Source organism: Trematomus bernacchii, unplaced genomic scaffold (assembly GCF_902827165.1).
Source record: "Trematomus bernacchii unplaced genomic scaffold, fTreBer1.1, whole genome shotgun sequence".
Classification (NCBI taxonomy): Eukaryota; Metazoa; Chordata; class Actinopteri; order Perciformes; family Nototheniidae; genus Trematomus; species Trematomus bernacchii.
In genome coordinates, this window is record NW_022987769.1 from 271,505 (window position 1) to 291,963 (window position 20,459).

The 20,459-nt window shown below is 45.6% G+C and overlaps 1 protein-coding gene across 1 annotated transcript in view; it reads left to right on the forward strand.

Annotated features, from left to right (window-relative positions):
• LOC117496739 (titin-like) overlaps window positions 1-20,459 on the forward strand; it is a gene marked incomplete at its 3' end in the record, with an annotated part of 221,578 nt that overhangs the window by 81,379 nt on the left and 119,740 nt on the right. Inside the window, 15 exon segments of the mRNA XM_034148477.1 lie at window positions 2,680-2,730; window positions 4,469-4,867; window positions 5,942-6,220; window positions 6,449-6,718; window positions 6,790-6,929; window positions 7,266-7,392; window positions 7,589-7,855; window positions 7,944-8,210; window positions 9,025-9,288; window positions 9,730-9,869; window positions 10,454-10,580; window positions 12,203-12,469; window positions 14,301-14,567; window positions 14,909-15,175; window positions 19,634-19,773. Of these exon segments, the coding sequence (XP_034004368.1) occupies window positions 2,680-2,730; window positions 4,469-4,867; window positions 5,942-6,220; window positions 6,449-6,718; window positions 6,790-6,929; window positions 7,266-7,392; window positions 7,589-7,855; window positions 7,944-8,210; window positions 9,025-9,288; window positions 9,730-9,869; window positions 10,454-10,580; window positions 12,203-12,469; window positions 14,301-14,567; window positions 14,909-15,175; window positions 19,634-19,773 (3,272 nt within the window).

Sequence of the window (20,459 nt, forward strand, 5' to 3'; positions counted from 1 at the left end):
TACATCCTGCCATATTAGTTATTCTCTTAGAAACAACCAACATATCTCTTGTTTTACATGTTGAAGTGAGTCCTGTGTTGTAAAGTGTCAGATGAAATGTTGAGTTCCCTGTTTGTGAATGTATTTCCTGCTTCAACCACAGTGACAGCTCTTAAGCAAAAGGGTAAGATCCCTGTTCAGGAGACCAAAACCCCCGAATCTCCTAAGTTGAAGACTAGGGTTCTCCGAGGACCCAAAGAGAAGGAGCCGGAGCCGGAGGTCGTTAAGTTGAAGAAGGTCCCGGTGAAACCTCCAGAGCCTGAGAAACAGGTCGTAACCCATAAAGCAGAAGTGACGAAGCTCCAGGATGTAGAACTGGCGGTTCACGGACTTCACGAGAGAGATGATCGAGAGATAATCACCCTCGGGAGGACCGAGCGAGTCTTCACGGCCGAGGAGCAGACGGCTCAGTTAGGCCAGTTTGAGGAAGCTGAGAGGGTAACAGTTACAGTGCAAACAACAGAAAAAGTAGGATGGACAAGAACTCCAAAGTCTCAAAAAGAGGAAGAACCTGAGGTGCCAAAGGTTGAGAAGAAGAAAATAACCAAACTGCCAAAGGCTGATGAAAAGAAAGACTCAACCAAACTGAAACCCTTTGAGAAATCAGGGAAACCAGAAGAAGAAGCGCAAAAGATCCAGCTGAAAAAGGTGCCAACTAAGCCCAAAGAGCCAGAGAAGGAGGTCATGAGTCAAACATGTGAAGTGACGAGGCATTACGACTCAGAGCTGAGCGTTCAGAGACTTCGCCATCGAGAGGATCGAGAGCTGCTAACGGTGGTTAGGCCTGAACGAGTCTTTACCGCCGCTGAAGACTCGCCTGACTCGGGTCACATGGAGGAACCGGAGGAACTTGAGACAGAAGATGAGAAGTCCAGATGGACCCGAACCCCTAAAGCACCAAAAGAGGAAGAACCAGAACCAGATGTTTCTAAAAAGAAAATAAAGAAGTTGCCAAAGAAAGATGAGGAGCAAGAAGCAGTGACTTTGAAACCTTTTGAAAAAGCTAAGAAACCTGAAGAGCCTGAACCTGCCAGACCTGTGACCGAAGGCGAGGCAAAGACAGAAGCTGAACGCACTCCATACCAGGGAGTGGAGAAGCCTCCGAGAGACCACCCCGCCTGGAGTCCAGAAGACCACCCCGCCTGGAGTCCAGAGGTCACTGCTGCCGTCGGCAAAGACCAGGTCATGTTGAAGCCTTCCACCAAGCCTAAAGAGAAGCCAGAGAAAGCGTCCGAGGAAGAGAAAAAGAGACCTGTGGACACAAAGGAACCCCGTCGAGCTCCAAGTGAGGAAACTCCTAAAGATCTTAAGAAAGTAGAAAAGACTGCTAAACCCAAAAAGGATGATGAGAAAGAGGAAGCTGCTCCAGACAGGAAGGCCAGTCCACCGGGGAAGGAAGAGACCCCTCAGAAACAAGCAGACATCTTAAAGAAAGGTGTCGAGCTCAAAAAGACGCACTCGCCAAGAGCCGGTAGAGATAAGGTAGAGGAAGAAAAAGCTGTCAAACCCATGGCGCAGCTGAAGAAGGCCGAGCTGAGGAAGACTCCATCACCTAAGGTGGACAAAACTATTTCACCTAAAGACTCAGTTGAAGCGGTCACGCTCAAAAAGACCCCGAGGAAAACCCCACCGGAGGAAGCTCCCGGTAGAGGAAGGATCCCGCTGGGGAGGGAGGTTTCCCCCGGGGCCGTGCAGATGCAGAAGGTTCCCACGCAGCCGGAGGAGGAGGTGTTTGAAGAGGAGGCGGAGGTGCAGGAGGGCGAGGAGGAGGACGAGGCCTGGGGCTGGGAGCTGGTCCCCCCCGAGGACTGGGAGGGTGAAGCGGTGGACGGGGAGCGGCAGACTCCCGGCATGCCAGGCGCCAGACGAGGTGAGACCAAGGCCGACGTCTGAGGACTCTGGAGCCCCTTCATCCATCTCATCTAATCCTCATCACGCCATCTGCAGCTCATGTATTCATCCTCCATTCTTCCACCGAGACGCTGTCATTTCATGTCTGTCCTCAACTTGTTCATCATGTCTGTCCTCAACGTGTTCATCATGTCCTCCACCCATGTTTGTCTTCATCTTGTCCCATTTAGGGAGGGGAATTGTAAGATCGGTTCCTGGTAAATGACTGGGTGCAAAGCCTTTGGAAAGCGTCAATAGGAAGAACCAGTTCTCGATTCCCATCCCTACCCCATTAATACTCATCTTCATCCTCTTCATCTCAGTGATGTCCATCACATCATGTCTGTCCTCAATGTGTCTTCATCATGTCTGTCCTCAATGTGTCTTCATCATGTCTGTCCTCAATGTGTCTTCATCATGTCTGTCCTCAATGTGTCTTCATCTTGTCCCATTCAGGGATGGGAACTTGGAAGAAGCATTTCTCAATTCCCGTCCCGACTCCCATTATTCTTTCATCTGTGAATATCTACTCCATCTTCTTCATCCTCTTCATCTCTGTGCAGTCCTATTACCTTAACTTCAGCTTATAGTTTTGTGCATATTCTTTCATCTTGTGGTCCTATTATTCTTCTCTGTCCTCTTGACTGTGAAATGTCCTCTCAATGTCCTCCTGTCTGTGAAATGTGTAAGTCTTGGTTTCTGCTGGGTCATCAGAGGAACTCTAAAGTCCTCTTGTTGTCTCTTGTTCAGATGGAAAGCCGTCAGAGGAGGCGCCAAAGGGCCGAGGCCGAGGACTCGGGGGTATGAACTGATATCAAGTAGTTCATGTACTAACGTTTGCTCTTTGGGTGTTTTCTTGTCTGTCCTTTCTTACAAAACCTAACGTGTTTGTGTGTTCAGCTTTTCATCTTCTGGCCCCAAACTGTTTCTACGTAAATCTGTCGAGTGCAGACAGATTTAAAATCTTGTTGTCTTTGAGGGAAACCTCTTGTACGTCTGTTACTGTCGAGGTATCAGGAAGTAGTAACACATACCCAATCACCAGGTATCTTTACGTTCATACACTTTAGGGCTGCAACATAAGATAGACAGAAAAAACAAACTTCAACTATTCAATCATTGAATGATTTGAGAGTCATTTTAAAGTTTGAAATGAAAGTCTGTTTTCAGATTCTCTTTCGACATTCAAACAAATCACATCGGACTGAGAGGTTTTGATGGCCTCTGATGTTTTATAGCCTAATATAGGCCATCATTAGATGTAGCTCTACCACACTGATATCAGCCAATAGAAACACTGCATTTGGCTGAAATCAATGTTTATATTGTCATTATTTTCTGCAATAGTGACTGTATGCTTCAGACTCTTTACCCTAACCCTGTAGCAGCTCAGCAGAGTGACTGTATGCTTCAGACTCTTTACCCTAACCCTGTAGCAGCAGAGTGACTGTATGCTTCAGACTCTGTACCCTAACCCTGTAGCAACAGAGTCACTGTATGCTTCAGACTCTGTACCCTAACCCTGTAGCAACAGAGTGACTGTATGCTTCAGACTCTTTACCCTAACCCTGTAGCAACAGAGTGACTGTATGCTTCAGACTCTTTACCCTAACCCTGTAGCAGCAGAGTGACTGTATGCTTCAGACTCTGTACCCTAACCCTGTAGCAACAGAGTGACTGTATGCTTCAGACTCTGTACCCTAACCCTGTAGCAACAGAGTGACTGTATGCTTCAGACTCTGTACCCTAACCCTGTAGCAACAGAGTGACTGTATGCTTCAGACTCTGTACCCTAACCCTGTAGCAACAGAGTGACTGTATGCTTCAGACTCTTTACCCTAACCCTGTAGCAGCAGAGTGACTGTATGCTTCAGACTCTGTACCCTAACCCTGTAGCAACAGAGTGACTGTATGCTTCAGACTCTGTACCCTAACCCTGTAGCAACAGAGTGACTGTATGCTTCAGACTCTTTACCCTAACCCTGTAGCAGCAGAGTGACTGTATGCTTCAGACTCTTTACCCTAACCCTGTAGCAGCAGAGTCACTGTATGCTTCAGACTCTTTACCCTAACCCTGTAGCAGCTCAGCAGAGTGACTGTATGCTTCAGACTCTGTACCCTAACCCTGTAGCAGCAGAGTGACTGTATGCTTCAGACTCTTTACCCTAACCCTGTAGCAACAGAGTGACTGTATGCTTCAGACTCTTTACCCTAACCCTGTAGCAGCTCAGCAGAGTGACTGTATGCTTCAGACTCTTTACCCTAACCCTGTAGCAGCTCAGCAGAGTGACTGTATGCTTCAGACTCTTTACCCTAACCCTGTAGCAGCTCAGCAGAGTGACTGTATGCTTCAGACTCTTTACCCTAACCCTGTAGCAGCTCAGCAGAGTGACTGTATGCTTCAGACTCTTTACCCTAACCCTGTTTTATGTTACTTCCACTGATTGACGTCTTACCAACGGTAGGCTCAGTGTCTTCAAACCTTCCCTCTGTGTGAAGTCTGATGTGAGTAAGTAACATTGTGTCTGTGGCCTTGCAGCGAGACAAACCCCGTCTCCCGGTGATGCCGGCAGAGGCCGCGGCCTGAAGCCCGGAGGAAAAGGCCCGACCCCCCCGGAGGATCCCTTCGGAGGGTTCAAGCTGAAGGCGGTGCCTCTGAAGTTCTTGAAGAAGATCAAGGACATCTTGCTGCTGGAGGCCGAGTCCATCGGATCCTCCGCCGTGTTCGAGTGCGAGGTGTCGCCCTCCACCGCCATCACCACCTGGATGAAGGACGGCACCAACCTGCGCGAGGATCCCAAGCACAAGTTCACCGCTGACGGCAAAGACCGCAAGCTGAACATCATCGACGTGCAGCTGTCGGACACCGGCGAGTACACCTGCGTCGCCAAGAACGCCGGCAAGGAAATCACATGCACCGCCAAGCTGGTGGTGGAAGGTAAACACAGACTCATTAGAGGAGGATCTGAGGTTGTTTCTGTCTGCAGCCCAGGGCCCTCAGGGGCTGGACCTACTTTATGACGCCGTTAGGCCTCAGCACGCCTTACACACGGCTCAGGGAGCTGACTTTAGGTCTTTTAATGAAGCGTTGTGAAATTGAAACGGTACAATTCATCTTCAAAATCTTTATTTGTCTTATCCAACAACACACAGTTTACTTAAATAGTACTACTTTAATACTAAAAGAAAAGACAATAACTTAGTGCAATAAACATTATTACATACATTTCCAGTGCAATACATCGATACAAACAAGCCAGACTTGCAAGTGCAAGAAAAACATTTGAGTTTTCAGTTTGAGAGATCTGTCGACTTATGTAGAAGTATGGAACACATGTGCAGCGAGGCGGGGGTCGTTAAGGTCTTCACGACCCCCGCCTCGCTGCACATTATTCCGCTTGTTACACGGCCACAACTACATAAACCAACAACTTGACTCCATATTCTGATTGAAAATGATTTTATTGACTTACAAATCGTCAATCTTCGACCGTCTGTCTTCTTCTGCGGTTCCTGTTAGTGTTTACTTCCTGTCTGTGTTGTTCCGGTGATTTCTCTGAAGTTGCTGTCTTCTAACCTCTTTTCTTGATCCTCCTCAGCAGCGCTCACTATTTTGGTTAGCAGTCTGTTATCAAGTATCAACAACCTCTGACAGGTCCAAATTGACCAATCACAATGGAGTATTGAACGAGGCCGTGTAATAAGGCTAAATAAAGGTTGCAGAAGATGTTAAATGTCTGTCTAAACAAAACACCTACAAATTGTACCTTCTCAACGTTTGCAGCCTTCTACAACAAAAAGGTGTCTGAACTGAAACTCACAGTAACTGTCCAAACAGGACATGTGTCCACCACTAGAGGGCGCTGTACTGCAGTAAAAGGACCTTGAGATAACATTGTATTTAAAGTGTGCTATATAAATGACATGTTATTATATTATTATGAGTAATAAGCAGACAGGACAGTGCGTGAGAGGCAGTGCATGCAGTCTGGTAACAGGTGTGTTTGTGCAGAGCTGCCGGTGAAGTGGGTGAAGGATCTGGAGCCGGAGACCTCCTGCATCAAGAGCCAGCCCATGTACCTGACCTGCGAGCTGAACAAGGAGCGCGAGGTGGTCTGGAAGAGGAACGGGGCGCTGCTGAAGAAGAAGGCCGGCAAGGTGGCCATCAACATCATCGGCATGCAGCACGCCATCACCATCCAGAACGCCACGGAGGAGGACGCCGGCGCCTACACCTGTGAGGTGGAGGGCCAGGAGGACGTGAAGACCACTACCATCGTCAAGGTCATCGGTAAGCAGTTCAGAGGAGGTACCGCTAACAGCAGCGTAGCATCAGGGGAGGAAGCTAACACCACTTTTAAACCAGTCCACCATCAGGAGCTAAAGTTCGAGCTGTTCAACACCAGTCCACCTTCAGGAGGGGAAGCTAACAGCAGTTTAGACTATAGTGAAATACTAACATGTTGATAACGTTGTTCCTCAGGTTTGATTTAACATGTTGTCCCTGTGCGTTTGTCAGAGGTGATCAAGGACTGGCTGGTGAAGCCTCTGAGGGATCAGCATGTGAAGCCGAAAGCTAAAGCTACGTTTAAGTGCGAGCTGTTCAAGGACACCCCCAACTGGAAGTGGTTCAAGGGAGACACTGAGCTGGCTCCGTCGGACAAGATCCAGATCGACAAGGACGGCAAGAACGTGACGCTGACGGTCAACAACTGCCAGGCGGACGACGTCTCCGACTACATCATCGCCGTGGAGGACCGCAGATACTCCGCCAAGCTCACGTTGGGAGGTCAGAACCGCTCCAAGACCCCCTTCAGAGGAGGGTCAAGAACCTGGTCTGACCTGCTGTTTGTGTTTCAGAGCGCGAGGCCGAGGTCCTGAAGCCCCTCGCCAGCCAGGAGGTGGTGGAGAAGGAGGAAGCCAACTTCGACACGGAGATCTCTGAGGAGGATGTGGTGGGCGAGTGGAAGCTGAGGGGACAGGTGCTGATGAGGTCTCCGGTGAGTCCGACCAAAGAGAGGGGATTTAAATATGAAATAAAGAGTATAACACAAACACTAATAGGGCGTTAAAGGTGACACCATCAGGGGCTAAAGTGCGACCAGTTTAACACCAGTCAAAGAGAACAAAAGTGTGATCATCTCAAAGATGAAACTCTGAAGAAAATAACGTTTTATTTTTAAAATTGCACATATGTTACGAGGAAAAAAGTAGATAACAAAAAGATTTTGAGCGCTTAATTTAACTAAATATATTGACATACAATGGTAATGGTATACAATGGTACAAGTAGGATGTTATCCTTGTTGCTAACTGAAGTGTGTCCTGTCTCTCAGACCTGCGACATCAAGTCTGAAGGCAAGAAGCGGTTCATGACCCTGAAGCAGGTTCAGCTGGACCAGGCGGGCGAAGTGTCCTACCAGGCGCTGAACGCTGTCACCACCGCCATGCTCACCGTCAAAGGTACACACACACACACACACACACACACACACACACACACACACACACACACACACACACACACACACACACACACACACACACACACACACACACACACACACACACACACTCTCTCTGTCCCACTGTTGGTCCAAGCAGAGGGTCAGGTAAGCTTCTCTGTCTGTGAATAACGGCGACTCTCCGCGTCTCTCAGAAATCGAGATGGGCTTTGTTGAGCCGCTGAAGGACGTTTCTGTGCCTGAAAAGAAACAGGCTAAATTTGAATGCACCGTCACCAAGGAGGTGTCAAAGGTGCTGTGGTTCAGGGGGGCGGACATCGTCACCCCCAGCCCTAAATATGAGATAATGGATGATGGCAGGAAGCACATGCTGATCATAAGCAGCTGTGAGTTTGACGATGAGGCCCAGTACACGGTGGAGGTTCTGGGCCAGCGGTCCAGCGCCCTGCTGGCGGTGGAAGGTAAGTGTTGTCCTCAAAGGCTTCCTGTTGAGTGTCCATGTTGAAAGTGTCCCCGGCAGAGACCAACTGTGTGCACTGACCATTGCAGGCATGAGGCTGAAGTTTGTGCAGCAGCTGAAAGACCAAACCGTGAAAGAAGGTAAAACGGTCCGCTTTGAGCTCGAGCTGTCGCACGATAACGTGCCCGTGGTTTGGTACCGCAACGAGGTGAAGCTCCACGTGAGCAGAACGGTGCTCACGCACGTGGAAGGGAAGAGACACATTCTCGAAATGAGGACGCTGTGTCTCGATGATACCTGCCAGATAAAGGCAGAGGCCAAAGGCATTTACTCCATGGCCAAGCTGACAGTCATAGGTAACTCTTCTTCTGTGGTGCTCTGTCACAGCCAAGTTTCATCTCTCTGTTCCATCTCATGGGGGGTCACATCTTCATCTATCTCTGGGGGGGTCACATCTTCATCCATCTCTGGGGGGTCACATCTTCATCCATCTCTGGGGGGTCACATCTTCATCCATCTCATGGGGGGGCAGGGTGTCACATCTTCATCCATCTCTGGGGGGTCACATCTTCATCCATCTCTGGGGGGTCACATCTTCATCCATCTCTGGGGGGGCAGGGTGTCACATCTTCATCCATCTCACCGAGTGTGTGCGGGTGAATCAGTGTGTTGTGAGGGTGAGTCTGAATCAGTGTGTTGTGAGGGTGAGTCTGAATCAGTGTGTTGTGAGGGTGAGTCTGAATCAGTGTGTGAGGGTGAGTCTGAATCAGTGTGTGAGGGTGAGTCTGAATCAGTGTGTTGTGAGGGTGAGTCTGAATCAGTGTGTGAGGGTGAGTCTGAATCAGTGTGTTGTGAGGGTGAGTCTGAATCAGTGTGTGAGGGTGAGTCTGAATCAGTATGTTGTGAGGGTGAGTCTGAATCAGTGTGTGAGGGTGAGTCTGAATCAGTGTGTGAGGGTGAGTCTGAATCAGTGTGTGAGGGTGAGTCTGAATCAGTGTGTTGTGAGGGTGAGTCTGAATCAGTGTGTTGTGAGGGTGAGTCTGAATCAGTGTGTGAGGGTGAGTCTGAATCAGTGTGTCACATCTTCATCCATCTCACCGAGTGTGCGAGGGGGAATCTGAACCAGTGCGTGTGTGAGTCTGACGGAGTGTGTGTGTGTGTGTGTTGCAGAGGGCGACGCGGTGTTCGTGGTGAAGCTGCAGGATTACACTGCGACAGAGAAGGACGAGGTGTCTCTGGACTGCGAGCTGAGCAAAGACGTGCCGGTCATGTGGTTCCACGAGGAGACGGAAGTCATCGCCTCCAAGACATTGCTGATGAAGAGCGAGGGCACCCGCAGGTCTCTGGTGCTGAGGAAGGTGGAGCAGAGCGACAAAGGGAAATACGTATGTGACTGCGGGACGGACAAGACGACCGCCAGCATCAACATCGAAGGTAACCGTCACCTGAGAAGCCAGGGTTCAACACCACCCTGTGTCCAACTGGGGACGCTTCCAGCTGCTATCAGTGTGTCACACTCTCCATGTTTCTCTCTCTATCTCAACCCTCAGCAGCTTTCACTACATTACATGTTCACCATTCCTCACAAAAACCAACAGTGGCATTATGCTAACAAACATTTAGAGCTAAAGTAAAAATAAGTACTTTTTATCAGGACTTTTTAAAACTTAAATTATTATGTATTTCTCTACACGTAAATACTGGCCTACAATAAGACACGTTCTTTATCTTCTTTTGATAAAACTGTAAGTAAAATAAGTGTTTTTTATATTGAAGTACACGAAGGGACAAACTTGATCTATAATTTCACAGTAAATCAATGTAATAATAACAACAACAACAATGACATTAATAAACATGTTGTCCCGCCTGCAGCTCGTGACATTAAGGTGGTGCGTCCGATCTACGGAGTGGAGCTGTTCGACGGCGAGACGGCGCGCTTCGAGGTGGAAATCTCTGAGGACGACGTCCGTGGCCAGTGGAAGCTGAACGGAGACGTCCTCACCCCGTCCTCCGTAAGACTTCCTGTCCTCATGAATACATGTTGATACCCTGCTGTCAGAGAGCAAGCCCCCAGGAAGTGCTCCGGACTCTGAGGGAAATATTCCTAGTGGCCAAACGGCGGTACTACAACTTCCGTATCAGTCCGTGACGTCAATGGGCCCAGAAAGACTTTCTCCCATTGACTAACATGGGGAAAGAGACGTCTGCAATTCAGCGGATATTTTTTTTTTAACTAAATAAACTACCCAGAATGCACTCTGTGATAGCCCTTATTAGAATCATTAGGTCCTTAAAGTTGTAAAATGCACTAAAAGCCAAATCCAGATTTAATTTCTCTCTCCATTCAATCTACTGAGCGGAGAGCAGGAGATCGGGGCGGGGCTTAATGACAGGAGGCGGGGCTTAATGGGAAACTCAACGGGTACTTCTGCTCTGACAGCAAGGCATGATGGGTAATCTGTGACGTTTTGCACTCGAGAATCTCAGGCCATTTTGTCCTCATGAGCCAATGGGCAGCTCTCAAAGGAATGAACGACGCTGTATCCAGTTCTTATTATACATCCATGTCAGAGACTAACTAGTGTGTGTGTGACAGGATGTGGACATCATCGAGGAGGGAGGAAAACACACTCTCATCCTCTACAACTGCAAGGTGACCATGACGGGCGAGGTGGCGTACGCCGCCGCCAACGCCAAGTGTGCCGCCAACCTGAAGGTCAAAGGTGAGCCACAGACGATACACCTCCTGTACCAGGAGTCTAACCAGGAAGCAATGTTTAAATGACTAATATATGCAGTAATCAGAATCTAGTTAATGCCGAGGGTTAGAGTTCAAACAACGCTCTTCTGACATTTCTGACAAAATCACAAACGTAGGAGACGATTCTCTGAGACGATAAACCGTTAACGAGACAACATTTAATATTCTCTGGGGTTACTCAATCCTGAATGGACAAGAAGACATGTACATTTGTGATATTGGGCTATATAAATAAACTTTGATTTATAGTTCTCTTTAAATGAATTTACCACTTTATTAAGAGAATTTGGGTTTTTGGGAAATGCTTGAGTTGGATCTGGGTTATTGTGTACCTATACACTAGGGATGGGAACGATTAATCGAATATTAGAATATTCAAAATTATTCAGGTATTTGAATATGAGTTATGAATATATATATATATATATATATTTTTGGGAGGGATGCCTAAGTTGATTACATATTATCAAATTGAATAATTCAATGTATACGACAGTGCCATAGCTAAATGTGTTAGGTGACGTCTAAAGGTGTGTTTTGCTCCGCTCACCGGTCCCTCACAGCGGGCAGAGCTGCAGGTGCTGATCTCTCTCTCTCTCTCTCTCATCCGGTACTTCACTCGCGTTTATGTCCAAATCCATCAGATCTAGTTCTAGCTAATGATATGGCTGCTGCCCCTGCCTACACGCAAATCACGCAGACTCAAACCTCATCTTATGCCCAAATGCGGTGCAAATGCGCTCCGCAGCCGTTGCGAGGTTCCGGCGCTAACAGTTCATGAGCGTGCTCCCCCGCCCCCTGTCAACACTCGACACATGAGTGGCCAGCCTAAACAACAATAAGCGTTGCTTGGCAACCGTGTGTGGCGGCAAAGTACATAGACATTTTGACAGGAGAGATTTAGTTTTGCCGGTATTCAACATATTTAACCAGTCATAGTCCGGTCATTATTTACACTCTAAGAAGAGTCCTACACAACAGACATGGCGTCAAGAAGGAGTAATGTGTGGAAAGATTTCCACCAGGTTAGTGAGTGCGGTGTAGAGTGCAAACTATGCCAAATTAAACTTATATATATACATACTATACCTTGCTATACCCACAACCTCCGATCCAGCTGAGAGGGTCTTCTCTACAGCTGGCCTGATTGTGAATCGCCTCCGCACATGAAAGCTGTAGGCCTATAGCTGTCAAACTGTGATCACCAGTTCAATACATTTGACAAATTCGACTTGGTTTCTATACTTATTTGAACATGTATTTATTTATTTCCAAAAGTTATTGAAAACATTTTTTCGAAAGAAAATGTTAGAATTTTTTTTTTTACCCAATTTCTTTTTTTATAGGATATGTACATTTCGGTTAACCGGTTAACCGTTTAACCGTTTTTTGGGGGGTCGAATATTCAAATATACATTTGCTTTCAAATTCCCATCCCTACTATATACACAGAGACAGGAAGTAGTGCTTAGATACAGGAAGTAGTGCTTAGAGACAGGAAGTAGTGCTTAGATACAGGAAGTAGTGCTTAGAGACAGAAAGTAGTGCTGTGGTTCGGTGTCTAAACTTCCTCTGCTTCATCAGAGCTGCCGATGAACTTCCTGACGCCGCTGAGCGACGTGAACGTTTACGAGAAGGACGAGGCGAGGTTCGAGTTGGAGCTGTCGAGAGCGCCGAAGAGCTTCCGCTGGCTGAAGGGAACGCAGGAGCTGCAGAAAGACGAAAAGTATGAGATGATCCAGGAAGGAAACATGTACGTCCTGCAGATCCGCTCCGTCGCCTACGAGGACGAAGCCAAGTACATGTTCGAGGCCGAGGACAAGAGGACGAGCGGCAAGCTGGTCATCCAGGGTACGAGACTAGATTAATCTACCTAGTTAGAATAATCCCCCTAGTTAGACTAATGTACCTAGTTAGACTAATCCCCCTAGTTAGACTAATCCCCCTAGTTAGACTAATCCCCCTAGTTAGACTAATGTACCTAGTTAGACTAATCCCCCTAGTTAGACTAATCCCCCTAGTTAGACTAATCCCCCTAGTTAGACTAATGTACCTAGTTAGACTAATCCCCCTAGTTAGACTAATCCCCCTAGTTAGACTAATCCCCCTAGTTAGACTAATCCCCCTAGTTAGACTAATGTACCTAGTTAGACTAATCCCCCTAGTTAGACTAATCCCCCTAGTTAGACTAATCCCCCTAGTTAGACTAATCCCCCTAGTTAGACTAATGTACCTAGTTAGACTAATGTACCTAGTTAGACTAATCCCCCTAGTTAGACTAATCCCCCTAGTTAGACTAATGTACCTAGTTAGACTAATCCCCCTAGTTAGACTAATCCCCCTAGTTAGACTAATCCCCCTAGTTAGACTAATCCCCCTAGTTAGACTAATGTACCTAGTTAGACTAATGTACCTAGTTAGACTAATCCCCCTAGTTAGACTAATCCCCCTAGTTAGACTAATGTACCTAGTTAGACTAATCCCCCTAGTTAGACTAATCCCCCTAGTTAGACTAATCCCCCTAGTTAGACTAATCGCCCTAGTTAGACTAATGTACCTAGTTAGACTAATCCCCCTAGTTAGACTAATCCCCCTAGTTAGACTAATCCCCCTAGTTAGACTAATGTACCTAGTTAGACTAATGTACCTAGTTAGACTAATGTACCTAGTTAGACTAATGTACCTAGTTAGACTAATCCCCCTAGTTAGACTAATCTACCTAGTTAGACTAATCCCCCTAGTTAGACTAATCTACCTAGTTAGACTAATGTACCTAGTTAGACTAATCTACCTAGTTAGACTAATCCCCCTAGTTAGACTAATCCCCCTAGTTAGACTAATCTACCTAGTTAGACTAATCCCCCTAGTTAGACTAATCCCCCTAGTTAGACTAATCTACCTAGTTAGACTAATCCCCCTAGTTAGACTAATCTACCTAGTTAGACTAATCTACCTAGTTAGACTAATCCCCCTAGTTAGACTAATCCCCCTAGTTAGACTAATCTACCTAGTTAGACTAATCTACCTAGTTAGACTAATCCCCCTAGTTAGACTAATCCCCCTAGTTAGACTAATCCCCCTAGTTAGACTAATCCCCCTAGTTAGACTAATCTACCTAGTTAGACTAATCCCCCTAGTTAGACTAATCCCCCTAGTTAGACTAATCCCCGTAGTTAGACTAATCCCCCTAGTTAGACTAATCCCCCTAGTTAGACTAATCTAGCTAGAAACACATTCAGGTCGTTGGGTTCAGACTCTGTGAGGAGATGGACTGAGTTTACTCTAAGCCTTTGTCATACAGACATCGTTTGTTTCCTTATTGTTTCTTCTTTTCTTTAGTTATTCAACACCAACTCATGGCTTCCTATGTGACTTAGTGAGACTGACCCTAAGTTTTGGGTTTTATTTAAATGTTTTAAGTTTGACATCTTGTTTTCCATCTTTTTCACCCTGATTTCGTTTTCTTTGAACCAAATGAATGATATTTGGCTCCTGAAATACATATCAGTTCTGTCATTTAGTATTTATATCATTTATCAACTTACAGACACAGGTCTGTTGTGGTTCAGGCTGCATCGAAAACAGAAACCACAACCAATAATGTGTTGGGGATTTTTGCATTTCAAACCCTAACCCTAACAAGTTCTTATTCCCGATGTCTGACCTGTGTTTCCTGCCGCAGGTATCCGGCTGGAATTTGCTAAGCCGATCAAGGATGTGACGGTGAAGGAGCGTGAGACGGCAGAGTTCAGCGTGGAGCTTTCTCACGACAAGGTGCCGGTGGTCTGGTACAAGAACGACGTCCGGCTGCACCCCAGCAAGGTGGTGCACATGGCGGACCACGGGAAGGTCCACACGCTGGCCTTCAAGGAGGTCACCATCGACGACACCTCCATGATCAAAGTGGAGGCCATGGACAAGAGCGTGACCGCCATGCTCACCGTCATCGGTCAGTGTCTGACCTGTTGGGAGTTTCTGGGGTTAGAGAGAGGGAAGGTTCAGACGCTTTTAATAAAGAGAGTTTGGGTGGTACAAAATAAACGTTTAAAGCCATTACTAACAGACAGAGTGTCAGAAATCTACAAATAGAAAAGTCCCTTTAGTGCAGAGAAGCCCCAGATTGAAATAAAATTGGTTCCCTACACATTTGTCCTGATGCTTTAAGATAAGATAAGATAGTACTTTATTGATCCCAATTTGGGATCAATAAAGTATCTGAACCCCAGTCCTTTCAGTTGCTCAGGAAAACAGACTGTGTTTCTAACTTTGAGGTGTTGTGTTTCTGTGCAGAGGGCGACCTGTACTTCACCACGAAGCTGCAGAACTACACGGCGGTGGAGAAGGACGAGGTGAAGCTGGTTTGCGAGCTGAGCAAAACCATCGCTGACGTGAAGTGGTTCAAAGACGGGAAGGAGATCACGCCCTCCAAGAACATCGCGGTCAGTACAGACGGGAAGAAGCGCATCCTGATGGTGAGGAAGGCAGAGAAGGCCAACATCGGAGAGTACTCCTGCGACTGCGGATCGGACAAGACAGCTGCTAACCTCAATATTGAAGGTGAGTCAGGACTTTGACAGAAGTCTAGATACTTGGGTTAGCATCTGGTGTTAGCATCTGGTGTTAGCATCTGGTGTTAGCATCTGGTGTTAGCATCTGGTGTTAGCATCTGGTGTATGAAGCGGAGTACCATCAGGGTAGAGCATCACTTCCACCAGTGTTTGAGTGGAAGAACCAGCTGTAGACTTTAGGGTCTATTCAATCATCACATTAGAGACTACAGACTTTATTATTCATGCTTTCATTGCTTTATCAAGGATAACCTTTATTTACATTTACGGTTCTGTCTGTTTCTTGTTTCTGTCTGTAGTAATACAAAGTGATATAGAAGGGATACAACTAAATCAGCCAAGTCAAATAAAGGGTTAACAACTAAATAACATTTAGCAAGGTTGACTGTTAGATCTAACCATCAAAAGTCAGAGCAAGATTCCTGGCTGTCTTTGAGATATCCCAACATTTCCCAGAATTCCTGAAACTTGATCATCTTTGAGGCTAAAGCTGTGGTTCTCAAACTTTTTCTGTCAGGCCCCCCCAACAGAAATAGTCACGTAATGGGCCAAGTTAACATTTATTAAAATACATCAATATGAACGTGAGCATGTGAGAAAGTGAAAATCCCTTTGCTAGAACAATAAGTTATAATACTTTGCCACTTGAAAAATGAAAAGAAAGAAAATGCTGATATTTGGCTCAAAGTGTGTCTTAGCATTAGTGTCTGCAATGAGCCTGCTCTGCACATGTCTTCAGAACGGGGTCGCAGGCTCAGTGGCGGCGGCAGAGATTTATTTTGGGGGTGCTGTGGGGTAGCTTGACGTTTCATAGAGGGTGCTCAAACATTTAGGGTTTCCCATTAAGGTACCGGGCGCTACAGAGGAACTTTCTACTGCAACAATCCCCACGCAAACACACAGTGTACCCTCGACTGTTACAATGAAGGCTCGATAATCAGCTCACGGCATATAGGTGTAAGCAGGGGGAAAGTGCTATTTTTATAGCTGGTGTGTGGACCTCACATAGGGGGGTCCGGGGGCAAGCTCCCCAGGGAAGAATTTTATTTTTAAATATTGAAGTTAAAAGCATCAATCTGGTGCACTTTGAGAGCAACATGGAGAGATCTATGGATACCTCTCTCAGCACCCATATCAAACACAACTGGAAACAGATTTACTTTTTCTTTATGGATATTTTACAAATATCTCCCCTTTTAAACTTTATTCTTTTTTTACTGTCATGCAGTATTTCATACCTGTTTTTCATTAATTCTCTTATTCTTTTATAACTATAATGATCATATAAATGTGTGCCTCGGAAATAATTGTTTACATTAATAGTGACCAAACCGTTTGAGACCCACTGAGATAACTTAGACTAAAGTGAACTATCTAAACACTCAGAGAGTCCTTCAGCTCACTGAGCCTCTCAGTCTGAGAGGAGAGTCCTTTAGCTCACTGAGTCTCTCAGTCTGACAGGAGAGTCCTTTAGCTCACTGAGCCTCTCAGTCTGAGAGGAGAGTCCTTTAGCTCACTGAGCCTCTCAGTCTGACAGGAGAGTCCTTTAGCTCACTGAGCCTCTCAGTCTGACAGGAGAGTCCTTTAGCTCACTGAGTCTCTCAGTCTGACAGGAGAGTCCTTTAGCTCACTGAGCCTCTCAGTCTGACAGGAGAGTCCTTTAGCTCACTGAGTCTCTCAGTCTGAGAGGAGAGTCCTTCAGCTCACTGAGTCTCTCAGTCTGACAGGAGAGTCCTTTAGCTCACTGAGTCTCTCAGTCTGACAGGAGAGTCCTTCAGCTCACTGAGTCTCTCAGTCTGACAGGAGAGTCCTTCAGCTCACTGAGCCTCTCAGTCTGAGAGGAGAGTCCTTCAGCTCACTGAGTCTCTCAGTCTGACAGGAGAGTCCTTTAGCTCACTGAGTCTCTCAGTCTGACAGGAGAGTCCTTTAGCTCACTGAGCCTCTCAGTCTGACAGGAGAGTCCTTCAGCTCACTGAGTCTCTCAGTCTGACAGGAGAGTCCTTTAGCTCACTGAGCCTCTCAGTCTGACAGGAGAGTCCTTCAGCTCACTGAGTCTCTCAGTCTGACAGGAGAGTCCTTTAGCTCACTGAGCCTCTCAGTCGGACAGGAGAGTCCTTTAGCTCACTGAGCCTCTCAGTCTGACAGGAGAGTCCTTCAGCTCACTGAGCCTCTCAGTCTGACAGGAGAGTCCTTTAGCTCACTGAGCCTCTCAGTCGGACAGGAGAGTCCTTCAGCTCACTGAGTCTCTCAGTCTGAGAGGAGAGTCCTTCAGCTCACTGAGTCTCTCAGTCTGACAGGAGAGTCCTTCAGCTCACTGAGTCTCTCAGTCTGACAGGAGAGGACTCTCAGTCTGACAGGAGAGGACTCTCAGTCTGAGAGGAGAGGACTCTCCTCCACCTTGTTGTTGAAAAAGCTCCTTATATCTGTTAGCGTAGCTCGCTAGCACCAGAAGCTAACAACAACGATCTCCGGTACCGGTGCGCTCTCTCTCTCTCTCTCTCTCTCTCTCTCTCTCTCTCTCTCTCTCTCTCTCTCTCTCTCTCTCTCTCGCTCGCGCACGCACACAAAATGGTTCGTTCCACACACACACAGAGCCGAGCTTGAATGAAACACAGAGACCCAGACGTAATTGTAATCAATCATTTATTTTTTTAATAACCATTTTTCCTCCTGGTCATGCCTCTGCGCCCCCCACTTTGAGAAACACTGGGCTAAAGGAATGTTACGTTTTTTCACGCCCTCTAATTCAGGGGTTCCCAAACTTTACAGCCTGCGACCCCCAAAATAACTGTGTCAGAGACTGGGGGTCGCCACGTGAATTGTCAACGGGGGGGGGGGGGGGGTTGTTAGTGAATTGTCAACGGGGGGAAGACATTCTACAGATGGCCAGTCCGCCCCTGAAAAATGTCTATGCACACGTTATTATTAATAATAGTAATACAAATAACAGTGTTTCCCATACATCGACATACAAACCCCACAGATCCTCAACTCCGGTGTGTCTCACTCTTGAAGGCGAGACACGGGATCTTGGGCTTAAGGCGAGACACGGCAGGCACACACATCGTTTTTCATGCACTGGTCAATTTTGAGATGTTGTGCTATTTTGATTTCATAACATGTTTTCTTTCAGGCTTTTGGAAGGAAAACTTACAAAATACACATTTAGGTGTTTATTTGACTAAAGGTTGTCTATTTGCGTCTATAGGTTTCTCTAATTCACCAAAAGTTAGCTTTCTAACTTAACATAAAGTACCGCGACCGCTGTTTGGACCATGTCATCACAGGTATCGTTGGAAAGCTCCGTCTCTCCTGCACAATCTCATCGGATCCAAATATGGTCATTTCCTTTGTATCAGCAACCAATCGTGAAAGTACAAAGGGGTCTTAAACCAAGAAACGAAATCTCATTGGCTGGTGTCAATTTCTGACAACGTGATTCGTTCAGATGCGTCACGTGGTGTGCTAAAACACTTCCTGGTTCAGCTTTCCGCTGGAAATTTAAATCTCAAAATGGCAAAAGAACAGTGAAAACAATGTTCACAGAGAAGACGACAACAATTGTCACTTGCACGAAGCAAGGTTAGACAAAAAACAAATGATCCCGAACACGAAATACCTTCACGGAGTGCGTTGAGGCGCAAGCTGTCATCCAGAGAACAGGAGGGTTTAGGTAGCGCCTCACAGCAATCTTTAAAGGTCGTTTTCTCAAAATGAGTTTTTTCTCCTATTCCGAGTGAGAAATTTCCACTTCAGTAGCACTTACAAACCTTCCAGTTATATTCCTATCAATATTCTGAAGGTTTTTACATAAAGGTTTGTTTATATATCATTCATAGCCTGAATTATATAACATTGTATACCTAAAAACATGGTGAAAATTGATATTTTCCCTTCTATAAAAACTTTAGATTCTAATATGACTACAAAATTAAACAAGAATTTTGAACCTGACTTTATCCAATGTTCAGAATTGTGTTCCTGAAAGTATTAAAATATGCGCATATTTAATGAGATGATGGCTCATTTGCATGGAGGGGGGGGGGGGGTGCGGTGCCCCTACAAGTAGAATTAAATTATGGGAAACACTGGATAATAATAATAATAAAAAATAATCTTTCTTTTAAATTATTTAATTTTTTTTATTTTGAATCACCCCCACTTTGGGAACCCCTGCTCTAATTCACTTCCACTTTCTGCCCAGCATAGAGTTATACGTTTGGATTTCTAGATTTGGTTCACATAAATAATTCTAAATGCAGATATATAAAATAAATATAAACAAAAGCATCTGTTCAATTACTGTAAAGAGGACCAAACACAGAGCCTTGAGGGACGCCGGAGATTTAGATGTAGTATTACCGGACAGATATGTCAGATTAATGAGACAGTTTGGTCTCTTTGTTGTCTCTGTTGTTTCTGATGTCTAATGTCCCCCCCCCTGCAGCGCGAGACATTAAGGTGACCCGGCCGCTGTACAGCGTCGAGGTCACAGAGACGGAAACAGCCAAGTTTGAGACGGAAATTTCAGAAGAGGACGTCCACGGGAACTGGAAACTGAAGGGAGAGGCTCTGCACCAGAGCGCTGTGAGTACACATACTACCACTATACATATACAAACTACCACTATACATATACAAACTACCACTATACATATACAAACTACTACTATACATATACAAACTACTACTATACATATACAAACTACCACTATACATGTACAAACTACCACTATACATATACAAACTACTACTATACATATACAAACTACTACTATACATATACAAACTACCACTCTACATATACAAACTACCACTATACATATACAAACTACCACTATACATATACAAACTACTACTATACATGTACAAACTACCACTATACATGTACAAACTACTACTATACATATACAAACTACTACTATACATATACAAACTACCACTATACATATACAAACTACCACTATACATATACAAACTACCACTATACATAGACAAACTACCACTATACATATACAAACTACCACTATACATATACAAACTACTACTATACATATGCAAACTACCACTATACATATACAAACTACCACTATACATATACAAACTACCACTATACATATACAAACTACCACTATACATATACAAACTACTACTATACATATACAAACTACTACTATACATATACAAACTACTACTATACATATACAAACTACCACTATACATATACAAACTACCACTATACATATACAAACTACTACTATACATGTACAAAC